We start from the raw sequence: 21,762 nt of genomic DNA, 5'->3' as shown, positions 1-21,762 counted from the left end.
TGTATATATATATATATATATATATATATATATATATATATATAAAACTTAAGAATTAGGTTATGGAAATTGACAAAGTACTTTCCTAGAAATCTCTGCTATATAGAAATAATCATACCTGTTTGGATCCCCCCTCACCCAGTGCAACAACCCACATACAGCCCCTATCGTGACTATCTTGGTACTTTCCTAGCTACCCAGGAAGTCTAGGGCTCATCATCTGTTCCCCTAATCTAACCCTCTCTGCCTGATATTAAAATACAACTAAAATAGAATGAATTAGTTTTTATAACATCTCTTAAAAGCTCCATTTAAATATGTAGCCTGAGCCAAAAAGTTGTTGTAAAATGGTACCTATGAAAGACTATATTATTGTTGTAATAAAAAATTCAGTTATTAGTACCCATAGGTTGTTCCTTCAGTACCAGGAATAGTCAGCATTCCTAATTATACTTTTAGAAAATAGCTAATATTCTATCATGCTGCCCACAGGAAAAGCCATTTGCAAGCAATTCTGACTCTTTATAAAGGGTCACAAAAATATTCTGCCTCAGGGGCACCCAGTTATTTCCATAGCCACATTGCTTCTCAGAAACAAAATAAAGTCTTACAGTGGAAGGGTAAATTTTATAATTTCACAATAAAACACAAGAACTTTTTAAATATTTTTCCTTTTTTAAAAAAAGAGTTCTTATTTTATGGGAAACTTGTGATTCATTAAGAACTTGTTATCCAGAGAAAACCATAATTCGAAAAGATACATTCACCACAATGTTCATTGCAGCACTATTTACAATAGCCAGGACATGGAAGCAACCTAAATGTCCATTGAGAGAGGAATGGATAAAGAAGATGTGGTACATATATGCAATGGAATATCACTCAGCCATAAAAAAGAACAAAATAATGCCATTAGCAGTGACATGGATGGACCTAGAGATTGTCATACTGAGTGAAGTAAGTCAGAGAAAGACAAACATATGATATCACTTACATGTGGAATCTAAAAAAAATGGTACAAATGAACCTATTTACCAAACAGAAATAGAGTCACAGATATAGAAAACAAACTTATAGTTACCAAGGGGGAAAGAGTCGGGGGAGGGATAAATTGGGAGATTGGGATTGACATAAAATAGATAACTAATAAGAACGTACTGTATAGCATAGGGAACTCTACTCAATACTCTGTAATGACATATATGGGAATAGAATCTAAAAAAGAGTGGATATATGTATATATGTAACTGGTTTACTTTGCTGTACAGCAGAAACTAACATAACATTGTAAATCAACTATACTCCAATAAAAATTAATTAAAAAAAGAACTTGTGCCTTTTTTTCTAACTGGGGAAAACAAAAGTGTACCATAATTGCTTTAAATGTTTTCTTGTGCATAAAGCACTTTAACCCTGGTCTTTTTAATCTGTAATTTGCATTTGGTGTGTGTAATTTGCATTTGGTATGTGTGCATGAATAAGGATACTTTAGAAAAATCTATATTCTATATAACACTGGACTTCAAGTCTTCTAAAAATCCTCAAACATACTGATAGAGGGTATTCAAAATTGTCGTGATGTTGATTCTTCAGATATTTCAAGGGAACAAAAATTTCACAAAATAACATTTCTTTTGACTAAATTATGTCAAATTAAATTGTGTTATGATGGAACTCATGTAACTAATACTGGTGAATTTGTGATTGCCTAAAGAAACTAAAATGGCAGAAAGCATACCTTGGCCCATTCAACTTTCTCTAGTAGATCACTAAGATTTCTTTTAATTGGAACATAATGTTTCCAAGGCTTTAGTGCCATATAAAAATGTTCATAATATGGTGAGTCCTGCTTCAGAACCAAACTGTCACCAAGCATGAGGTATGGATATCTATAAGCAGCCACAGTCCCGTCCACATTCACTTGATACTTGTACTAAAAGATTAAAACAAACATAAACAAAAATTTTAACAGTCATTTGTTTCACTTCTGCTTCTTGTCAACACTGTAACATTAAATATAAAGAAGTTATTTCCCAACTTTAGTATTTACAAGTTTTATATTTTATTTTGTAACACACATCTTCTCTGTATTAAAATCATAAGTATCATTTAACAGGTCAATTTTAAGAAATACAACACATTTAAAGATAATAAATAATTTTAGGAAATAGGAATGCCTATTTCAACTATGTCTATGTAATGGGAAATTCAGATTTCTGTAACCAGGTAAGAAAACTATTTCCAAAGCTCTATATTTAGCAAAGCTTAATATTGATAACAATTTACACTTTCATTTATTTCATTTGTTCCTTATACCCATGTTAGTATAAAAACGGAAGGCATTATTATCTCAAAGTTCGGTTTTAGAGTTCAGGAGACAGAAGCCTGGAGAAGACTAAGGACTAGTGTGATGCTGGTGACACAGTACGGACATATTTGTTGGATTAATAAACTTTGATTTACATTTAAAGTCACTTTTCATTCAATTATAATAATGTGAAGCAGATGTTATCATCTCCCTCTCTTTTTTTTTATTAATGATAAAATTTGTTTCAGAGATATTTATAAACCTCTATTCTATGAGCCCAAATCCCATGCTCTCTTCATTATATCACACTGAGAGGAACAGGATATACTAACAGATTCGGTAATTACTTTTTTCTTAAATAATTGGTACCAAGGACTTTACCAGCCAGTCAGATTTTGTCACATTGTCACACCTCTACCTCCTTTGAGCCTTATACGGTGCTCTGAAGGAGCTAGGCAGGCTCACACATGTCAGAGGCGAGAAGTGCTAAGAGATGAAAGCCCCACAGTTTGTGGCAGAGGCAGGACCGGAGGCAGGACTTGGACCCTATTTTACTAGCATAGAATTCATACTCTTTTTATTTACAAGATCATTTTATGTAAAAGACATTTATATTCCCAGTTTATTAAAAAAGAGAAAAACAGGGAAATATACCAAAACTCTAGGTTAATCCTTGTACTGTATTTTGAGTATTAAATACAGTTCTGAGCTATTTGTTAGACAAAGTTAACAACTACAACAAACAAAAAAGAAACTGCATGAGTTTCATAATTCCCTATGCCTGATAAGAAAGTGTGTGTTGGGTCACAAGATGGGAGAAATCTGCCCAACCCCAGCTATTTGGTTGACTTTTAATACAAGTTTATCGCTTCATATGTATCCAGGAAGACTTAATTGCATACCTTAAAGAAGTCAAAGAAGCCTATCAATTTAGCTTTTCCAAGCTCCTTTTCTTTTTCTTGGAAGAAGAAATATCCTGTAATTCCTGCATCTAGTAGCTGTGGATTATCTTTGGACAGCTGCACCAACTGGAGCCTCTCCTCTCGGCTATCTCTACCTCTAAAGAAAGCTTTCTCTGTTTTATTGATCCAGGAAGGTCCTAGAGGTTTGAGACCATAAAAAAATACAATTATGAATTTGACATTTTTATATTATGGTAAGTATAATCATCTTTAATCTACCTTTGTCATTTAAGATGCTAAAGCTCTTTTATCATCAACACATCTAAAGTAAATGTTACTTTTGAAAAATATGCTCTAATTTTATCCTTTAGTGTACTAGTGAGAGGTCACTCAAAAAGTGGAGTTTCTATTGCATGACATTAGGAATTATCCAAAATAATGCTGGATCAAGTTCAAAGCAAAAAGAGATTCCGTGACTTGGCTCACTCATCAAGGCATTAGTTTCTTCCAACTTTTGTGCTTCACAAAAAAAAAAAAAAAAAAAGCACTAGGCTTTTGTTCTTAGAGTGACTAGAACAAAGTAGAGAATTAAGTAACATCCACACATCTTTAATTCTTAGGTTGCTCAGAATTTTGAGCATATCACTTTTGAATACAGTGCAGAATTTTTCTAATATGTTGTTAAATGCAAATAAGTTTTGCATAACTTAACTATGTATATATATTTATATCCTCTCTTTCCTGGGAGGGAAATAATCTGGAAGAATTAATTTAACTCTCTTTCTATTATTCTAAAAAGAAGTCATTAGTTAACACCTGTCAGTGTTCTAAGGGATAAATCATAAAACATAGAAACTGTAGGGGGTCAACCTCTTTACTATTTTAGCATACTTTTCAGGAATTTACTGTTATCAAATAAAAAGTAGGTCAGTTTTCATTTCCCATTACCTTTAGAGAGTTTACAAGGAGTCTCTAGACTTGTCTACTAAATAAGTCCACTAAACTGCTCTAAACAGAAATAGAGACTTATTAAGACAAGGCAGGGATTTTTTCTACTCAGGGAGTTCGGTTTAATAAAAAGGTGTGTAGTACCATAAACCTAAGGTCATCAAATAGGAGGAAAGGAATTCAGATTGTAAAGGATCAAGAGAGGCAGAAAGAGGGAAGAGGAGAATTTCTTATGGTGCTGGAGGTTGTAATATCCAAATTATACTGTTATCACAATTCTCTTACATATGAATATAATTTTATATTTTTCAGAATTCTCTCTCATTTCATCCAGCAATATAAAGGCACTGGAGTCAGAATTAAGTTAAGTGATAGTTTTACCAAATATGTATTTTCCAATGGTATTTACAAGTGACCAACTCAAAGGAGACTCAGTTACACTAGGTTCTGGACATTACTAGCCTAATCCACATATCTTTAATTTCTGGATTAGAAGAATCCTAAACCAAAACCACTTTAGAGTTTAGAGTGCTGTTTTTCTTTTTTCCTGGCTAGAAAATAAGAACAATGGTTATTTAAATATATTCACATACTCTCTCTGATTGAACATTCCTTTCACCTTTCTTACTTCTAAGCTTTTTCTTAGAGAATGACTTTTACCTGTATTTCCTTGAATAGAGAGAAGATCATTTGTAACACCCCTCATAGCTTCAAGTGTGGAGTGGGTGATGTCATATGTTGGAAGGATAACATCTCGTGAATCCAGAGAGCCACACCATGAAATGATAGGTAAAGGGCCAGGGGTTTCATTGACTTTTCGATGCTCCAAAGGCCAATCTCCAAGATTAACATAAAATTCTAAATCTGGGAGAAGGACCTAAATAAACAAAAGAATGCTTATCAGTGCTGGGAAGACCTCAGTCTTTGGTACTAAATGCTTCAGTTCTTTGGCTTTTAAAATATTTCTGATAAAACTGAAATTTGAAAATAGTAGAAGAGAGAAGGATGCCTCTCAGTCATCAGTAGTATCAGAAAATCAAGGGTGAGGATTGTACATGACAATTCACTTGAGCAGGAGTTAGCTACCTCTGTTCAGAGGTGACATTTAAAACTGTTGTGTATTATAGATATGGAAACTGTGTAGAAAGGTGTGAATGAGTGGCTTCAAGCACCTTTTCCGCCAGCTGCTTAAGTGAGAATCTACAAAGTTAGACCCAAGCCCTTGTTTTCCTTCACTATCAAGCCTTTTTATAACATCTATGTTTGTTTCTGGAATCTGCTATCCATTTCTATCTCCATGGTCAACGCCTTAGTTTAAGCCTTTATCATCTCTTACCTAGATTGTTGCAATAGTTGTCCCTTACTAGATGTTCTGATTCTAGCCTCTCCCCACTCTAATCTGCTCTCCACATTACTGTCCAAATTTTTAAAACACAAATTAATGTTACTATCAAGCTTAACAGAAATTTAAGCCTATAGGACAAGGTCTAAACTCTTGGAATTTAGACCCTACTCTCTTACTCCAGCTTAGCTCTGAATCCATCTTCCATCTGCCCATGTACCAGAAAACTTTAGTTACTCTCTGAAAATGCCACCCACTTTAATACGTAATTCTCTTCACCTAGAATGCCCTTCTCCTACTTATTCACTTGGCAGTCTCCTTTCTCATCCTTCACACTCAGAGCTAATGTTACCTCCTCTATGACTCGCCTTCCTCAGACATTTTAACCCTGGGTACCTACTTTTCTTATGGGCCTATCGTGTTGTGGTACAATTACTTGTTTGTATTTACATCCCATCCTCACTTCTGAATAACAAAAACAAGTTCCACTAGAGTGAGCTGTTCAAAGACCAGAGGTGAGTCTCACTTATCGTAAGTCTCCTTTCAGTCACTGGGCAAAGAACCTGGAACAAAAGGGAAGGGCAAAGGGATATGACTATTCACCTTAGTGCTTCCCTGTTATCATTTAGTAGCTCATTAGTAAGCTCCACATCAGAAGTTCTCACTGTAGAGCAGGATTTCTCAATCTTGGCACTATTGATATTTTGGTGTGGATAATTCTTTCCTGTGGGGGCTGTCCTGTGCATTGTAGAATGATTAGCAGAATCCCTGGCCTCTACCCACCAGATGCTAGTAGCAACTCCCCAGTTGCGATAACCAAAAATGTCCCTAGGCATTGACAAATTCCTTTAAGGGGCAAAATCATTCCTAGTTAAAAACCACATGAGTACAAGATACAGAAATACAGGGCAGAGTAGATTGATGGTAGCCCAGGAAGAAAGAACCGCCTTTAGGATCAGATGCCCATAATATGCTCATATGCTCATACGGTGGGCTGATGGGGAGATAGGAGGCAACTGCTATTTAAAATAAGAATTGATTGCAGCCCTACATTCCATGTGCTTGGGAAATTGTATAACTCACATCAGGAAAGCTGGCTTTTGATTTAGAAAACTACCTTGATGGTCTTTCTGGGTGAAAAAGGTAAAAAATGCCCATCCTCATCTTTTACTCTGCATAATCAGGAACAAGAAAGAACAAAAGGCAGTTTGAATTGCTCTGCTTAAGAGGAATTTATAGGAATTTGGCAAATGTGGAAAGAGGGGCTGAATCGAGGGACTGGGGGAGGAGTTGCTGGGGATGTGGAGAAGTCTTTTGAAAGACAGAAGCCCCAGTCATATTTAGTAAGAAGCCAAGACTTGAAAATCAAGGACAGCCAGTGAGAAATTCCCAGAGGCAAGGATGACTGAGAGTCTGATTAACACAGGGATGTCTATTTTTAAATGTTAGGATTTTTGTTTTGTTTTGTTTACTCTGCATTGGCACAAAATAACCTCTCAGTTACCCCAACATTCAATAAAGTGTGCAATGCACTTAGGATAAAACAAGGAAAATGTGTCCTCAGTTCAACTTATTCTGAGGTGACAAGAAGAAAGTGAAATCTGAATGGAAGGAGTATTCAGCAGGATTGGGGAGCTTGAAGAAGTCACCTTGCAGCTGTAAATGTCTGGGAGTTCACAGAAACCTTGGGAGAGCACTATATGGCCTACTTACCTGGGATGCGGGCTCAAGCCATTTAACTTAAATATTAAAGGAAAGAGATATCCAAAAAGGTGAAGAACTTATGAGCACTCAGGTGGCAGACAGATGCACATTTTCAAGCCTGGAATCCATTTCCATTCTTTACCATTATTATTCTAAGAATTAAATGTTACAAATAAATAATTAAACTATTTTTAGAATCAATGAATTCATTCTCATACCTTTCTTGCCAGTGACAGCAAAATCTCATCTGAGAACATTTTGAAGTCTGTGTATTTCCCTAAAGATCTCCGGTAGATTAGGTTACTGAGAATCGTGTAATGAACAATAGCACCCCTCTCATCCCCAAACCTTTTTGGAACTTCGTTTAGCATCTGCTGGAGATTGATGCTGGGAAAAGAAGAAAAATCTTTTGCAATCTGTGGCTCCTTGGCTGGACAAGACAGAGTTTTCTGCCAGGCCTGAGGATCCTCTTCTGGACACTCACAGTACTCATGGTACACTGGTCCTAAGGAAAGCAAAACATACAATGCCAAGTTCCATTAACATGCACTGCAACACAGGAAGTTGTTTCTGCCCCTGCTGTGAGCATGGGATGACTTCTTGGTAAATTCTAAGATTATCCAGACAGGGATAATCTGCCCTAAACAAATCAGTGGTAAAAGTAGTAATGTCAGAGTCTTGTGCTCTCACCTTCTATCCCCCTTTCATCCCACCCTAGATAACCTAGTATAGCATATGCTCTCTCCCAATATAACCTACTCTCAGTCAATTTATTGAAAAATTTATTTCTAATGAGTTATAAATGGCTGATGAGCATAAAACAACTTACCTTTTAACAAGGAAAAAGAGAATGTATTACTTTTCAGGCATGATAATGTAGTAGGGGTGGTGATTTTTTAAGACAAGATGAGGTCTCTTCCTCTGAGTCCCTAAAACTACCTCCATCAGCACATCTCAAAGAGGAAATATGAAACCTAAGGGCATCTTGCAGTGTAATTTTAAAGTGGCCAGACGTAATTATAAAACTATTCTGAAGACTCATTAAAAAAAGAATTTATGCAGAATTTATATATTATTTCAAAATATATCCATATTTATTTTAATATAAAAATAATTTTTTAAAGTTATTCAATTTTCATGAGAATTTCTACTTCAGAAAAGTAATAGGGACCAATTTACCCTCCTACCTGAAACTACCAAAAAACAGATAAAATATTTGAAATAACATTTTTTTTTAAGACATTGGACATCAGGCAATGGACAATGAGTTTGAGAGATGAGAAACAAATGAGGTAAACCCTACAGTTCCTAAAGCTTACTGCCTAAGGGAGTTTCTAGGTTGTGGAACATGGAGGAGGAATCCAGGTAGACCCCAGCAGTCTCACTGAGCTGAGGAGACAAGAGCTGAAAGTCCAGTGAGATCAAGGCAGCTAAAAGTTGTAGGACATACTCACTGCACAGAGAGGACTCCAGAGATCTGTACAGGTTCCCTTCAAATATTTAAGGCATACTGACCAATATATATGTTTGAGGAAACTATCCAAGGCAGAGAAAGGACCATCCATAAGGATTAGAGGCAACAATACCCATTGTTCATACAGGGCTGGGAATAGTGCCTATTCATACAAGCCAGACTGGAAAGCATTCTAATTCACAGAGGTTGGATAGAGTATGCAGAGATGTATTGCCTGAGTAGTAAGGAATAATTAGCCCTAGACTAAACATGGCTCTGGGCCTGCCTAATAAATTGTAAAAGAAAATTTGAAGGATAAAACTAATTCCAAATAACTTAACTGCATCCTAGAGGAAAGCTCAAGAAAATGAGAAAGCATCAAGCAATGAAGAATACACTGGATGGAATTAATGACAAATTGGGCGTTATAGAAGAAAAGATTAGTGAACTTAAAGATATAGCAATAGAAACTATACAAAACGAAATGGAGAAAAAACATATTTTTAAATGAAAAGAGCATAATTGAGTCGTGGGATAATTTCAAGTTTAATGTATGGGTAATTAGAATTCTTGGAGGGGAGCTGGGGTAGAACAGAAAAAATATTTGAAGAAATAATGGCCAAATTTTTTCTGGATTTAATGAAAGCTATAAACCCAAAGATCCACAAACCCTAAGCACAAGAAACATGAAGAAACCTACACCAAAGCACATAATAATCAAATTGCTCAAAAAAAACTGATAAAGAGAAAACCTTTAGCAGAGGATCAAAGATATAGATGATGGAAGATTTATCATGGGAAATAATGCAAGTGAGAAGACAGTGGAACAGTATACTTCAAGTACTAAAAGAAAAAAGAAACTGTCAACCTATAATTTTTGAAAGACATCTGTCTTTCAAAAATAAAGGCAAAATAAAGACTTTTTCAGATATCCAAAAGCTAGAAGAACTAATCATCAGCGTCCTCACATTAAAAGAAAAGCTAATGGGAATCCTTCAGGTAGAAGGCAAATGGTACTAGATGAAAATATGTATGTATGCAAAAGAATGAAGAGTACTAAAAATGGTAACTACCCCGGTAAACACACAAGATATTTTTGCTTGTCATTTAAATCGCTTTAAATTACTTAGTTTTTCTCTCCCTTAAAATATCTAGTTAAATTGAGCTCCAGATGATACATATATAATGTTTACCCTGTTGCACATACTTTAAGGTCATCATAACGCATTCTGAAAGCCATGGAGTCTACTCATAAGGCTGGCTCTGGTTTATGTAATAATTACTTACCTTTCAAAATATAGGGAGACTGAGCAACATGTTCATCACCATAAAGGACCTCTATCTTCAGCCCTTCACTGACAGTTTCATACATCCTATATCGCATCAAAAATGTCCCATCATTCCTGTCCAAAGGTTTAGGGATGTGAATCCGAACTAACTCTTTAGGTGAGAGAGATTTGATTACTACTTTGAATAGCGTTTGGCCTGAAAGAAAAAAAATATATGAGTAATTCTACTATTTCATGATTATTTTGTTTTACTAATTATTGGGTAAGTGTCTTTATGCAGAAGTTATTTTTTCAGTACTATCAATGGTAAACAAAATTATTTTAGTTTGGAAGATCCTTGAGGCCAGGAACTACGTTTGATTTATGTCTCAAAACCAAGGATCTGATTCAACATTTGATTCCTTAGTCATTCAATAAGATTGATTGAGTGAACAAAATCATTGAATAAAATAATTCTTAAAAAAACAAGGAAGAGATTAATTTTTTGCCTATTTGATCTTTTCTCCTTTGGGTAGGTTTAAAAGCCCAGGTAGTTAAAAATCCATAAACTTTTAGGATGACACAGCTCTAAGGCAATCTAACTTACTCCTTATAAAGTATGCACAAGCTTTCTTTGTAAACCATTTTAATACCTAATAAACCTCAATTCTGAAGAAATTTCCTTTTTATTAACCCAAATTTCAAGCTATACTTCCAAGCCCATTTCCTTAAGTAGAGAGAGATTATAGCTAGTTACTAGACTCTGCACAAATGCAACACACTCATACGTACACACAAACTCACATACCTTTGTAAATACTAGAGTTTACTTCTCTAAATTTGTTTCCTTAAGTTGAAATGAAACAGTTATACTAGGATGATCTAACAACCTTTTCAAACCCAGAATTCTGTGGGTTTTCTTTTCCAGGATAGACAATACCTACTTAGCAAACTTTCCCTTCTCTTTTTGCAGTATATTAGCTGACTTTTCAGGCTTTGAAACAATACTGTTGCAGGAATAAATGTTGGGACTTCTTTCTTCAGAGAGTACAGTGGACATACCTGCACTCAGTACAGATCTGATCCTCAGGCGCTTTAAGAATAAAGATCAGTTAATGTCTTAACCACAGTTAATCACCTATCAAAGGAATTGTTAAAAAAAAAGTGGTGAATCCTCTGAAATACACAGTCCTAGTACACAATAATTTGTGATCAAATAGTCTTTCATCTCACACTATCATATTTCATAATATTCAAATATTAAGCATATTTTTTGTTTTTTATAATTAATTTTTATTGGAATATAGTTGCTTTATTTTTTAATTTTATTGTATTAAGCATATTTAACATATATTTTTGAAATTACTAAAGAAAAAAGTTTGTTCCTCCTATTCTTAGTTTCTAAATCTAGTGAGTGATGTTTCTACTTTTTTTGATCTTCAAGGGTTTCATTTTTTCTTGTGGGTCAGAAAAAAATGTTTCTCAGTCTCTTCAATTTAGTAATAGTAATGTAGTATCTGACATATTGCTACTACATAATTAAGTACCAAACACATGCATTTTAGGATTCTTGAAAGAAGTGTGATAAAATTATGAAAGACAACTGCTAAAAAAAATGAACTATAACAGATAAATGTAACGGATTTATTTAAAAAAAGAGTAATAACTTAATGTGAAATTATTATAAATGTTGGCCAATTACCTGAAATGCTTAATGAAACATGTAAGTTATTGCTTTACGTTATTTCCCGCTTAAGTTTCAGAAAGGCAATGTGGTATGGTAGACTGAAAATCAGGAAGTCAGAGCCTGGAGACTAAAAAGCCACCATTTTCTCCCCAGACTGGAAACAGGACAGAAAAGTCTTCTTATCTCCTATCAAATAGTGCTATTCTCCGTAAGTTTATGATTTTTAAATAAACAAAACAGATATAAGACAAGCATATTAATGACTGATATTTTGGAAGGAGCTGGATTTACAAAAGAAAACTATCTCCAAAACACTTCATTATTTTTAAATTGATCACACTAAAATAGAAATAAGCAATTCCAACATCATAAAAGAGAAAATGAGAAGAATGCCATTTCAAATTGCTTCAGACAGAAGGAACGTGAATTCTCATTTGCCCTGGGGGCTAATATAATGGAACAGAATCAAGCTCAGCTTGAGCTTTTCTATTCCACAGATCCACACTTGTTTAGGAAAGATAGCTAATTGAATGAGAATGCAGTGACTAAAGGAGACAAAAGGAGGTTGGCAGTATCAAAGCCTTACATCATTAGAATCAGAAATTTTGCAGGCTTTTGATATGGAAAGAACACATTTTTAAAAAATTCACTTACTTAGCCAGGGGGACTGGGCCAGTCCCTGAGCTTGAGATTTTCATATGCATTTTCTTATTTATTTCCTCCAAGAACTTGTGAGGAAGGTATTTGCCACCCCATTTTACAGATCAGGAAGCCAAGGCTCCCTTGAAGAATTTAAGTATATACCTTGCCCAAGGTCTCATACCTATGAGTAGCATAGCCAAAATTTGCACACAGCTTGAATCTTTCTTCTTTCAAAGCCCATTCTGAATCCAACTTGTCACATTGTGTAATGTTAACATACAGGTTCCCAAAATTCATAGTTGGAGAAATAACCTCTGACATTCCTGGTACAATGGAATCAGCACCTCCCTTGTTGTTTAGGAATTTTATTAAGGCTCTCTACAGCTGCAACAAAAGTGTTGACTCCATCTGGCCAAGGGAACAGAGTCCCTGAAGGCCAACTTGTTACACCTTGAGGCTAAATGAAAATCCTCCCAAATGTCTGGCTGCCTGCTTACCATGCATACTCTATAGGATCTTAGTGAAAACTGGTTCACAGTGATCATATTACCAGTGATTTGATAAAAGGGAAAGACCATTGAACTAGATATTGAAAGGGTTGGGTATCTGGTTTTGACTCTGATCCTTATCCACTGTAGGGCCACAGGAAAGACATTTATTATCACTAACCTGGTTTCTTATAGAAAAAGTGAAGAGAATAGTATCTACCCTTCCTACCTCACAGGATGCTTAAGGAGAGCAAATTAAACACGACACAGTTCAAAACACTGAAGTGCTACACAACTAGGAGGTAAGATAAGTTTATGAAGATATCATTACTGATGAAGGTAGAGGATGACTGAGGAGAAAATGAGTACTTGTATCCTGCCATCCTGACATACTCCAACCACCCTCTCTCCACCCCTTCTTTCTTTTCTTCTACAATATTTACTGAGCAACTTTGCCGGGTATTATGTTAGATGGTGGGAATATAACAGTGGCAACAGGTTCTGCCTACATTCATAATAGAAGGAAATAATCTAAGTCAGACATTAGTGAAAATAAAGATATAAATTGGTTTTTTTCCTCATTCAAGGTCACAAGGGATTGAGTAGGATAGTCAAAATCAAGGGATGGAGTAGGATAGTCAAATAGTTAGCATAGAAACCCCATTAGGGAATTGTAGATAGAGAGGGAAATTTAGGGGGCTTTGGGAAACCACAGTAAGATTAATGATCACTCAAGAAAGTAATGGGAAAATCCTGAAACAATGTGGGCTTGCTTAAGTCATAAAGCAGAACAAGTTGCTTAGCATCAAAGCCAGATTGGCTTGCTTAACAACAAAATCAAGCTAACTTGATTAGCAACAAAATCATGCAACAGAAGCACGAGACATGCCCCAAAACAATAGTAGCATGAGACCTACATCCTGCCCAGTGAGCTCAGTAAGTTAATGACCCCCAAAACATGCTTTTTGCCTGATGCCCTAAAAACAACAAAACAATAGTGGAGAATAAGGCCTACAAACTGCCTAGTGGTGTCATCAAGTTAATGACCCCCAGCACATGCTCTGTGCACACACAAAAAAACAATCATTTATGGAAATGTGACATCTACCCAAGAGAGACAAAGAAGGTCTTCTCCCCGTCCCCTGTCTTCCTTTGATTATAAAACTGTAACCCACTAAGCACTCAGGGGAGAGCCACTTGCCTGCCCACTTGTAAGCCTCACAAGTGTTCTAATTAATCACTTCTTATCTATCACTTTTCCTTTGCTGAATTCTTTCTGTGTCGAGACATAAAGGACCAGGCTCCTTGGAGCCCCCTGAAACGACACCTATCAGTTTCAAAAGGGCATGGACATTTTTCATAAATGATATATTTTTAAAAAATTACAGTTTCTAACTGTTGAAACTCATTTTTGCACATTAGATTTGTAAATGTTTAAGACTTTTCATATGTTGGGAAAATTACTTTCCAGAAACATTTGACCAATTGTGCTCCCACCAGCGGAGGATGAAGGTCATTGTCTGAGAGTATCTCATTAGCAGCTTTGAGTATTACCACTTAAAATTGTTTTGCCATTATTTTTAGATTAAAAAATGGAATTTTATTTGAATTTATAGTTCTTTCATTAAAAGTAAGATTAACAGTATTTCCTTTTGGATCATGTAACTTTCCTTTTTCATGTATAAATTAATTTTTTCCTTAGTTTTCCATCTTCTTTTCTTTCTAAAGTCCTCCCCCATTTATAACATTATAAAATTAATTTTAGAAAACAAAGAAAACTATAAAGAAGAAAATACACCCCATGGTGAAAGACTGAATCTGGGTTTAAGAATCTTTTTATCTGATCCTTAGGGCCATGGAGAGTCTTTCTAAAACTGAAAAAAAAAGTACTCAGTTTTCCACCGGCAGCCGAAGGGGCACTGGGTATTCTGATTGTCTCTTTGTTGATAAAACAGGGTGCCAGTTAGCAAGACATAATTTAGACATAAATTATCAAATCCTGACTGGCAACAACTTGAAACTAGCGGGACAAGTTGTAAGACGTTGCAAAGGTAAGATATTAAAGAGAACGTGGGAGGATAACTGGGCAGAAGGGATTCAGGACGATATCCACCCTCGGTAGAGGTAAAACCTAATGCGTTCTGAGTTTCGCTAATTCCTGCAATCTGCTTTCAAGAACTCAAAACTCTAAGAAAATAACCTAGTCTGCAAAACTGCCTCCTTTCTGTCTACTGCTCTGATATTTCCTTTGTGTAGGAGGGAGCTGTTTCAAACCCATTAGGCCTAAGCAGTGTAACCCCATCCGATTCTTGGGCTTGATGACTCAACACGTGAAGGCACTCCCTGCAAGCTGTGACAGATCAGACAACTAGTCAGGGGTGGAAAGACCATCTCCAACTTGAGACTCACACTGCATTCATTAACACCCTGGGTGCCATCCATTCGGAATGTAAGTCCTTGCACGTTAACTAAGGAAGGGCCCTCGTAGTTCATTTATTCATTCAGCAAACTCTTGTTGCAACTGCCTCCCGCCTTCGGGTCCAGGGAACGGGGAGAGAAGAGGAAGTGACCGGACTCGGGGGAAAGACGCCACGCCGGTGGCGGGCGGATTCCCGAGAGGCGCGGTCGCGGCGGGGACGCGCGGCGGGGACGGAGGGGAGCGGGCAGCTGAGCGAGGGAGGCCCGCGGCCGAACGCTACCTGGGGGCGAGCGAGTGAGGTTTTGGCCCTCCGAGTTGACGGCCTGCAGGTAGAAATAGCGGACGGGCAAAACGACGCCCGCCCGCAGCCCGGGCCCCCACACCAGGCTCTGCGGCGCGCTGACCGGAGCCTCGGGGGCCCCCGCGGCCACGAGCAGGGCGAGCTGCAGCGGTAGCAGCGGAACCAGCGGGAGGCGGCGCATGGTCTCCGGGCCGCTGCGGTCCAGCTCGGCCGCGGCGGGGAGGGGACGGGAGCGCGGCGGGCCGGAGCTGGGCCCACCCCGGGGCGGGCTGTGCGCCGCCGCCCGCCGTCCCGCCTCCGGCCCCCTTCCGGCCGGAACGCGAGGGCGCGCCACAGGCGACTGCGTCGGGCGCTGCCGGGGGTCCGCGACGGACTCGTCACTTCCCCCACCGCCGCCCCCCCAGCCGCGCAGGGTTGAGGACCAGGGTCGAGAGGCGGACACTGAGACCAGGGTGCTTGAGGCTGCACGCGGCCCCCACCTCTGGTTGCTGGAGTTTGGCACCTGTTTAGTGGAAACCGTCTTTTGAAGGACGCAAACACAGTGGTGATTGCTAGGGGACCAGAGAAAAGGCCCAGCGGCGAACAGCTTTGAAGAGTTTAGGGAAATGCCTTCAAACAAGGAATTTCACTGGGTTTACGAGACGCTGAGCAAATATCACTCCCCTGATCCCCTACAAGGCCAAATCTCCCAGCCCTTTTGTTCACATCAGCACCAAATTTTATTACCTATCTCTTGTTTGTTTTCTGCTCAGCAGTCTCCCTCACTGGACTGTGACTCTCTCCATTCTCCCTAATCCCCTAACCCTAACTTCCCTTCTTTCAACAAGTGTTTGCTGAGCATCCACTGAGTTTGGGCCAAGCCTCAAGCCAGGAGCCAGGAGCTGGGCACTGGAGTAGCAGAAGCCACGGTTGAGGCTGGTGGGTGAGCGTCACCTCAAAGTCAGAAGCTGCTGTCCTCTGTAATTGATGAGGAATGATTGGTCTTGATTACTCCTCAGATGCTGAAAGTTGGATCTGGGAAGAGACTGGCAAGGGCCCTATTAGCGGGAAGCCACTGTCTGCCTCTCTTTTCGGACCATCTTATCTATATTAGTTAATTATTTTTCCTTCTTTTATCTGTTTATGGTTTTAATCTATTCAAAGAAAATAAAAGTTCTTCGCAGGGTGGGTGAGCCAGGGAAAATTCACGTACCAGTATGGACACAGGATTTCTTTCTTTTTTAAAAATTTATTTATTTATTTATTTATGGCTGCGTTGGGTCTTCATTGCTGCACGCAGGCTTTCTGTAGTTGTGGCGAGCGGGGGCTACTCTTCGTTGCAGTGCGCGGGCTTCTCATTGTAGTGACTTCTTTTGTTGTGGAGCATGGGCTCCAGGCACGCAGGCTTCAGTAGTTGCAGCACACAGGCTCAGTAGTTGTTGCTGCCGGGCTCTAGAGCCCAGGCTCAGTAGTTGTGGCGCACAGGCTTAGCTGCTCCATGGCGTGTGGAATCTTCCCAGACCAGGGATCGAACCCTTGTCCCCTACATTGGCAGTGGATTCGTTTTTTTTTTTTTTTTTTGGTACGTGGGCCTCTCACTGTTGTGGCCTCTCCCGTTGCAGAGCACAGGCTCTGGACACGCAGGCTCAGCGGCCATGGCTCACGGGCCCAGCCGCTCCACGGCATGTGGGATCTTCCCGGACCAGGGCACGAACCCGTGTCCCCTGCATCGGCAGGCGGACTCCCAACCACTGTGCCACCAGGGAAGCCCGGCAGTGGATTCTTAACCACTGCGCCACCAGGGAAGTCCCTGGAACAGAGACTGCATCCTTCTGATAGTTTCTTAATCCAGAGTCACCAAAATCAGGCCCTTGGGCTGCTCAGCATTCCTGCTATGACCAAGGTTTACCAGGGCAAAATCTTTACCATATTTTCCCCACTTCTCTTGACCTATTTTAATAATGCTGAGCAGAGTTTGTAGATAGTGTTCTTTGTACTTCGGAAAAATTTTTAGAAACCAATAGTAAAGCACTGATAAATTGCAGGGCTAAAGTGTAGCATTACTTTCACTGCTAAATTTTATTTTCTGGGAGTGTCTGCATACTTTAAATTGAAAAATTTGCTCTGCTCTAGCTATCACTTAAAAGGTTGTTTGGAACACATTGTGTTTGCATTCTTTCAAAATAAATATTAAATTTTTTATTCAGAGAAATAATCTGAGGTTTAGCTGGTACTGGATGATAGTAGAATATGGCCTAATAACATTCCATCCAAAAACAACAGAATACAGTTTCTTCTCAAGTGCTCATGGAACATTCTCCAGGATAGATCATATCTTGTGTCACAAATCAAGCCTTGGTAAATTAGAGAAAATTGAAATCGTATCAAGTATCTTTTCTGACCACAACGCTATGAGACTAGATATCAATTACAGGAAAAAATCTGTAAAAAATACAAACACATGGAGGCTAAACAATACAATACTAAATAGCCAAGAGATCACTGAAGAAATCAAAGAGGAAATCAGAAAATACCTAGAAACAAATGACAATGAAAACACGATGACCCAAAACCTATGGGTTGCAGCAAAAGCAGTTCTAAGAGGGAAGTTTATAGCAATACAATCCTACCTTAAGAAACAAGAGACATCTCAAATAAACAACCTAAACTTACACCCAAAGCAATTAGAGAAAGAAGAACAAAAAACCCCAAAGTTAGCAGAAGGAAAGAAATCATAAAGATCAGAGGAGAAATAAATGAAAAAGAAATGAAGGAAACAATAGCAAATTTCAATAAAACTAAAAGCTGTTTCTTTGAGAGGATAAAAAAAAAATTGATAAACCATTAGCCAGACTCATCAAGAAAAAAAGGGAGAAGACTCAAATCAATAGAATTAGAAATGAAAAAGGAGAAGTAACAGCTGACACTGTAGAAATACAAAGGATCATGAGAGATTACTACAAGCAACTATATGCCAATAAAATAGACAACCTGGAAGAAATGGACAAATTCTTAGAAAAGCACAACGTTATGAGACTGAAGCAGGAAGAAATAGAAAATATAAACAGACCAATCACAAGCATTGAAATTGAGACTGTGATTAAAATTCTTCCAACAAAAACCCAGGACCAGATAGCTTCACAGGGGAATTCTGTCAAATATTTAGAGAAGAGCTAACACCTATCCTTCTCACACTCTTCCAAAATATAGCAGAGGGAGGAACACTCCCAAACTCATTCTACAAGACCACCATCACCCTGATACCAAAACCAGACAAAAATGTCACAAGTAAAGAAAACTACAGGCCAATATCACTGATGAACATAGATGCAAAAATCCTCAACAAAATATTAGCAAACAGAATCCAACAGTACATTAAAAGGATCATACAACACGATCGAGTGGGGTTTATCCCAGGAATGCAAGGATTCTTCAATATATGCAAATCAATCAATGTGATACACCATATTAATAAATTGAAGGATAAAAACCATATGATCATCTCAATAGATGCAGAAAAAGCTTTTGACAAAATGCAGCACCGATTTATGATAAAAATCCTCCAGAAAGTAGGCATAGAGGGAACCTACCTCAACATAATAAAGGCCATATATGACAAACCTACAGCCAACATCGTTCTCAATGGTGAAAAACTGAAACCATTTCCTCTAAGATCAGGAACAAGACAAGGTTGTCCACTCTCACCACTATTAGTCAACATAGTTTTGGAAGTTTTAGCCACAGCAATCAGAGAAGAAGAAGAAATATAAGGAATCCAAATCGGAAAAGAGGTAAAGCTGTCACTGTTTGCAGATGACATGATACTATACAAAGAGAATCCTAAAAATGCTCCCAGAAAACTACTGCGGCTAATCAATGAATTTGGTAAAGTTGCAGGATACAAAATTAATGCACAGAAATCTTACATTCCTATACACTAATGATGAAAAATCTGAAAGAGAAATTAAGGAAACACTCCCATTTACCATTGCAACAAAAAGAATAAAATACCCAGCAATAAACCTTCCTAAGGAGACAAAAGACCTGTATGCAGAAAACTATAAAACACTGATGAAAGAAATTAAAGATGATACAGATGGAGAGATATACCATGTTCTTGGATTGGAAGAATCAACATTATGAAAATGACTATCCTACCCAAAGCAATCTACAGATTCAATGCAATCCCTATTAAACTACCAATGGCATTTTTCACAGAACTAGAACAAAACATTTCACAATTTGTGTGGAAACACAAAAGACCCTGAGTAGCCAAAGCAATATTGAGAAAGAAAAATCGAGCTGGAGGAATCAGGCTCCTGACTTCAGGCTGTACTACAAAGCTACAGTAATCAAGACAGTATGGTACTGGCACAAGAACAGAAATACAGATCAATGGAACAGGATAGAAAGCCCAGAGATAAACCCATGCACATATGTCACCTTATTTTTGCTAAAGGAGGGAAGAATATACAATGGAGAAAAGACAGCCTCTTCAATAAGTGGTGCTGGGAAAACTACACAGCTACATGTAAAATGATGAAATTAGAACACTCCCTAACACTATACACAAAAATAAGCTCAAAATGGATTAGACACCTAAGTGTAAGACAGGACACTATAAAACTCTTAGAGGAAAACATAGGAAGGACACTCTTTGACATAAATCACAGCAAGATCCTTTTTGACCCACCTCCTAGAGAAATGGAAATAAAAGGAAAAATAAACAAATGGGACCTAATGAAACTTAAAAGCTTTTGCACACCAAAGGAAACCATAAACAAATGAAAAGGCAACCCTCAGAATGGGAGAAAATATGTGCAAATGAAGCAACTGACAAAGGATTAACCTCCAAAATTTACAAGCATCTCATGCAGCTCGATATCAAAAAAACAAGCAAGCCAATCCAAAAATGGGCAGAAGACCTAAATAGATATTTCTCCAAAGAAGATATACAGATTGGCAACAAACGCATGAAAGGATGCTCAATATCACAAATCATTAGAGAAATGCAAATCAAAACCACAATGAGGTATCACCTCACACCAGTCAGAATGGCCATCGTCAAAAAATCTACAAACAATAAATGCTAGAGAGGGTATGGAGAAAACGGAACCCTCTTGCACTGTTGGTGGGAATGTAAATTGAAACAACCACTATGGAGAACAGTATAGAGGTTCCTTAAAAAACGAAAAATAGAAGTACCATACGACCCAGCAATCCCACCACTGGGCATATACCCTGAAAAAATCATAATTCAAAAAGAGCCATGTACCACAATATTCATTGCAGTTCTATTTACAGTAGCCAGGTATGGAAGCCACGTAAGTGTCCATCGACAGATGAATGGATAAAGAAGATGTGGCACATATATACAATGGAATATTACTCAGCCATAAATAGAAACGAAATTGAGTTATTTGTAGTGAGGTGGATGGACCTAGAGTCTGTCATACAGAGTGAAGTAAGTCAGAAAGAGAAAAACAAATACCATATGCTAACACATATATATGGAATCTAAAAAAAAAAATGGTTCTGAAGAACTGGCGGCAGGACAGGAATAAAGACGCAGACGTAGAGAATGGACTTGAGGACATGGAGGGGGGAAGGGTATGCTGGGACGAAGTGAGAGAGTGGAATGGGCATATATACATTACCAAATGTAAAATAGATAGCTAGTTGGAAGCAGCCGCATAGCACAGGTAGATCATCTTGGTGCTTTGTGACCACCTAGAAAGGTGGGATAAGGAGGGTGGGAGGGAGGTGCAAGAGGGAGGAGATATGGGGATATATGTATATGTATACCTGATTCACTTTTTTATAAAGCAGAAACACCATTGTAAAGCAATTATCCTCCAATAAAGATGTTAAAAAAATATGGCCTAATAAATTAGATAACACGTGGTAACACTATTTTTGAGAACAGATCAAGGAAGCCATATAATTGTATCTGAACACTTGTTTAGCTGTACTGAGTCTATAGCAACCTGTTTTCTTTCTCATCCTAATCCATATCTTAAAAAGTATATCTCTTCAAATCAACCAATGCCTTGACTAGATTCTTTATAATAAATATAATATCATTCACTCAACAAACATTTATTCCATGCCTACTATGTTTTACACATTATACTTTGACTTCACAGCTCCTGTGGTTTAGTGGAGAAGAAAGACGAAGAGGAGATGTAAATAGTGTTATAGGTGCTAAAACATGGGTGTCAAGAACTGTATAGTGTCTGAGATTTTACCCTATTTACAAGCTAATAAGTTAGTCTGTTACTGTTTCATGGATGCTGTCAAAAGACACAAGACTCCTGGGTC

The 21,762-nt window shown here is 37.9% G+C and overlaps 1 protein-coding gene across 2 annotated transcripts in view; it reads right to left on the bottom strand.

Moving 5' to 3' along the window:
- The window catches only part of POGLUT3 (protein O-glucosyltransferase 3), a 19,692-nt gene extending 4,049 nt beyond the window's left edge, over positions 1 to 15,643 (bottom strand). Inside the window, exons 1-6 of one of the 2 annotated variants that reach the window (XM_029206905.1) lie at positions 15,442 to 15,643; positions 9,945 to 10,142; positions 7,423 to 7,709; positions 4,819 to 5,035; positions 3,211 to 3,407; positions 1,739 to 1,933 (exon numbers count right to left, since the gene is read on the bottom strand). In XM_029206905.1, coding sequence (XP_029062738.1) covers positions 1,739 to 1,933; positions 3,211 to 3,407; positions 4,819 to 5,035; positions 7,423 to 7,709; positions 9,945 to 10,142; positions 15,442 to 15,643 — 1,296 coding nt within the window. The remainder of the gene's footprint in view (positions 1 to 1,738; positions 1,934 to 3,210; positions 3,408 to 4,818; positions 5,036 to 7,422; positions 7,710 to 9,944; positions 10,143 to 15,441) is intronic. The other variant, XM_029206904.1, reaches the window with a different exon arrangement.
- Positions 15,644 to 21,762: the final 6,119 nt, after the last annotated feature.

Source organism: Monodon monoceros, unplaced genomic scaffold (genome assembly GCF_005190385.1).
Source record: "Monodon monoceros isolate NGI ecotype Baffin Bay Population unplaced genomic scaffold, NGI_Narwhal_1 Super_Scaffold_7, whole genome shotgun sequence".
In the NCBI taxonomy this organism is placed as follows: domain Eukaryota; kingdom Metazoa; phylum Chordata; class Mammalia; order Artiodactyla; family Monodontidae; genus Monodon; species Monodon monoceros.
The sequence above is the reverse complement of the archived record's forward strand: the minus strand, read 5'-3'. Positions and strand labels throughout refer to the sequence as shown.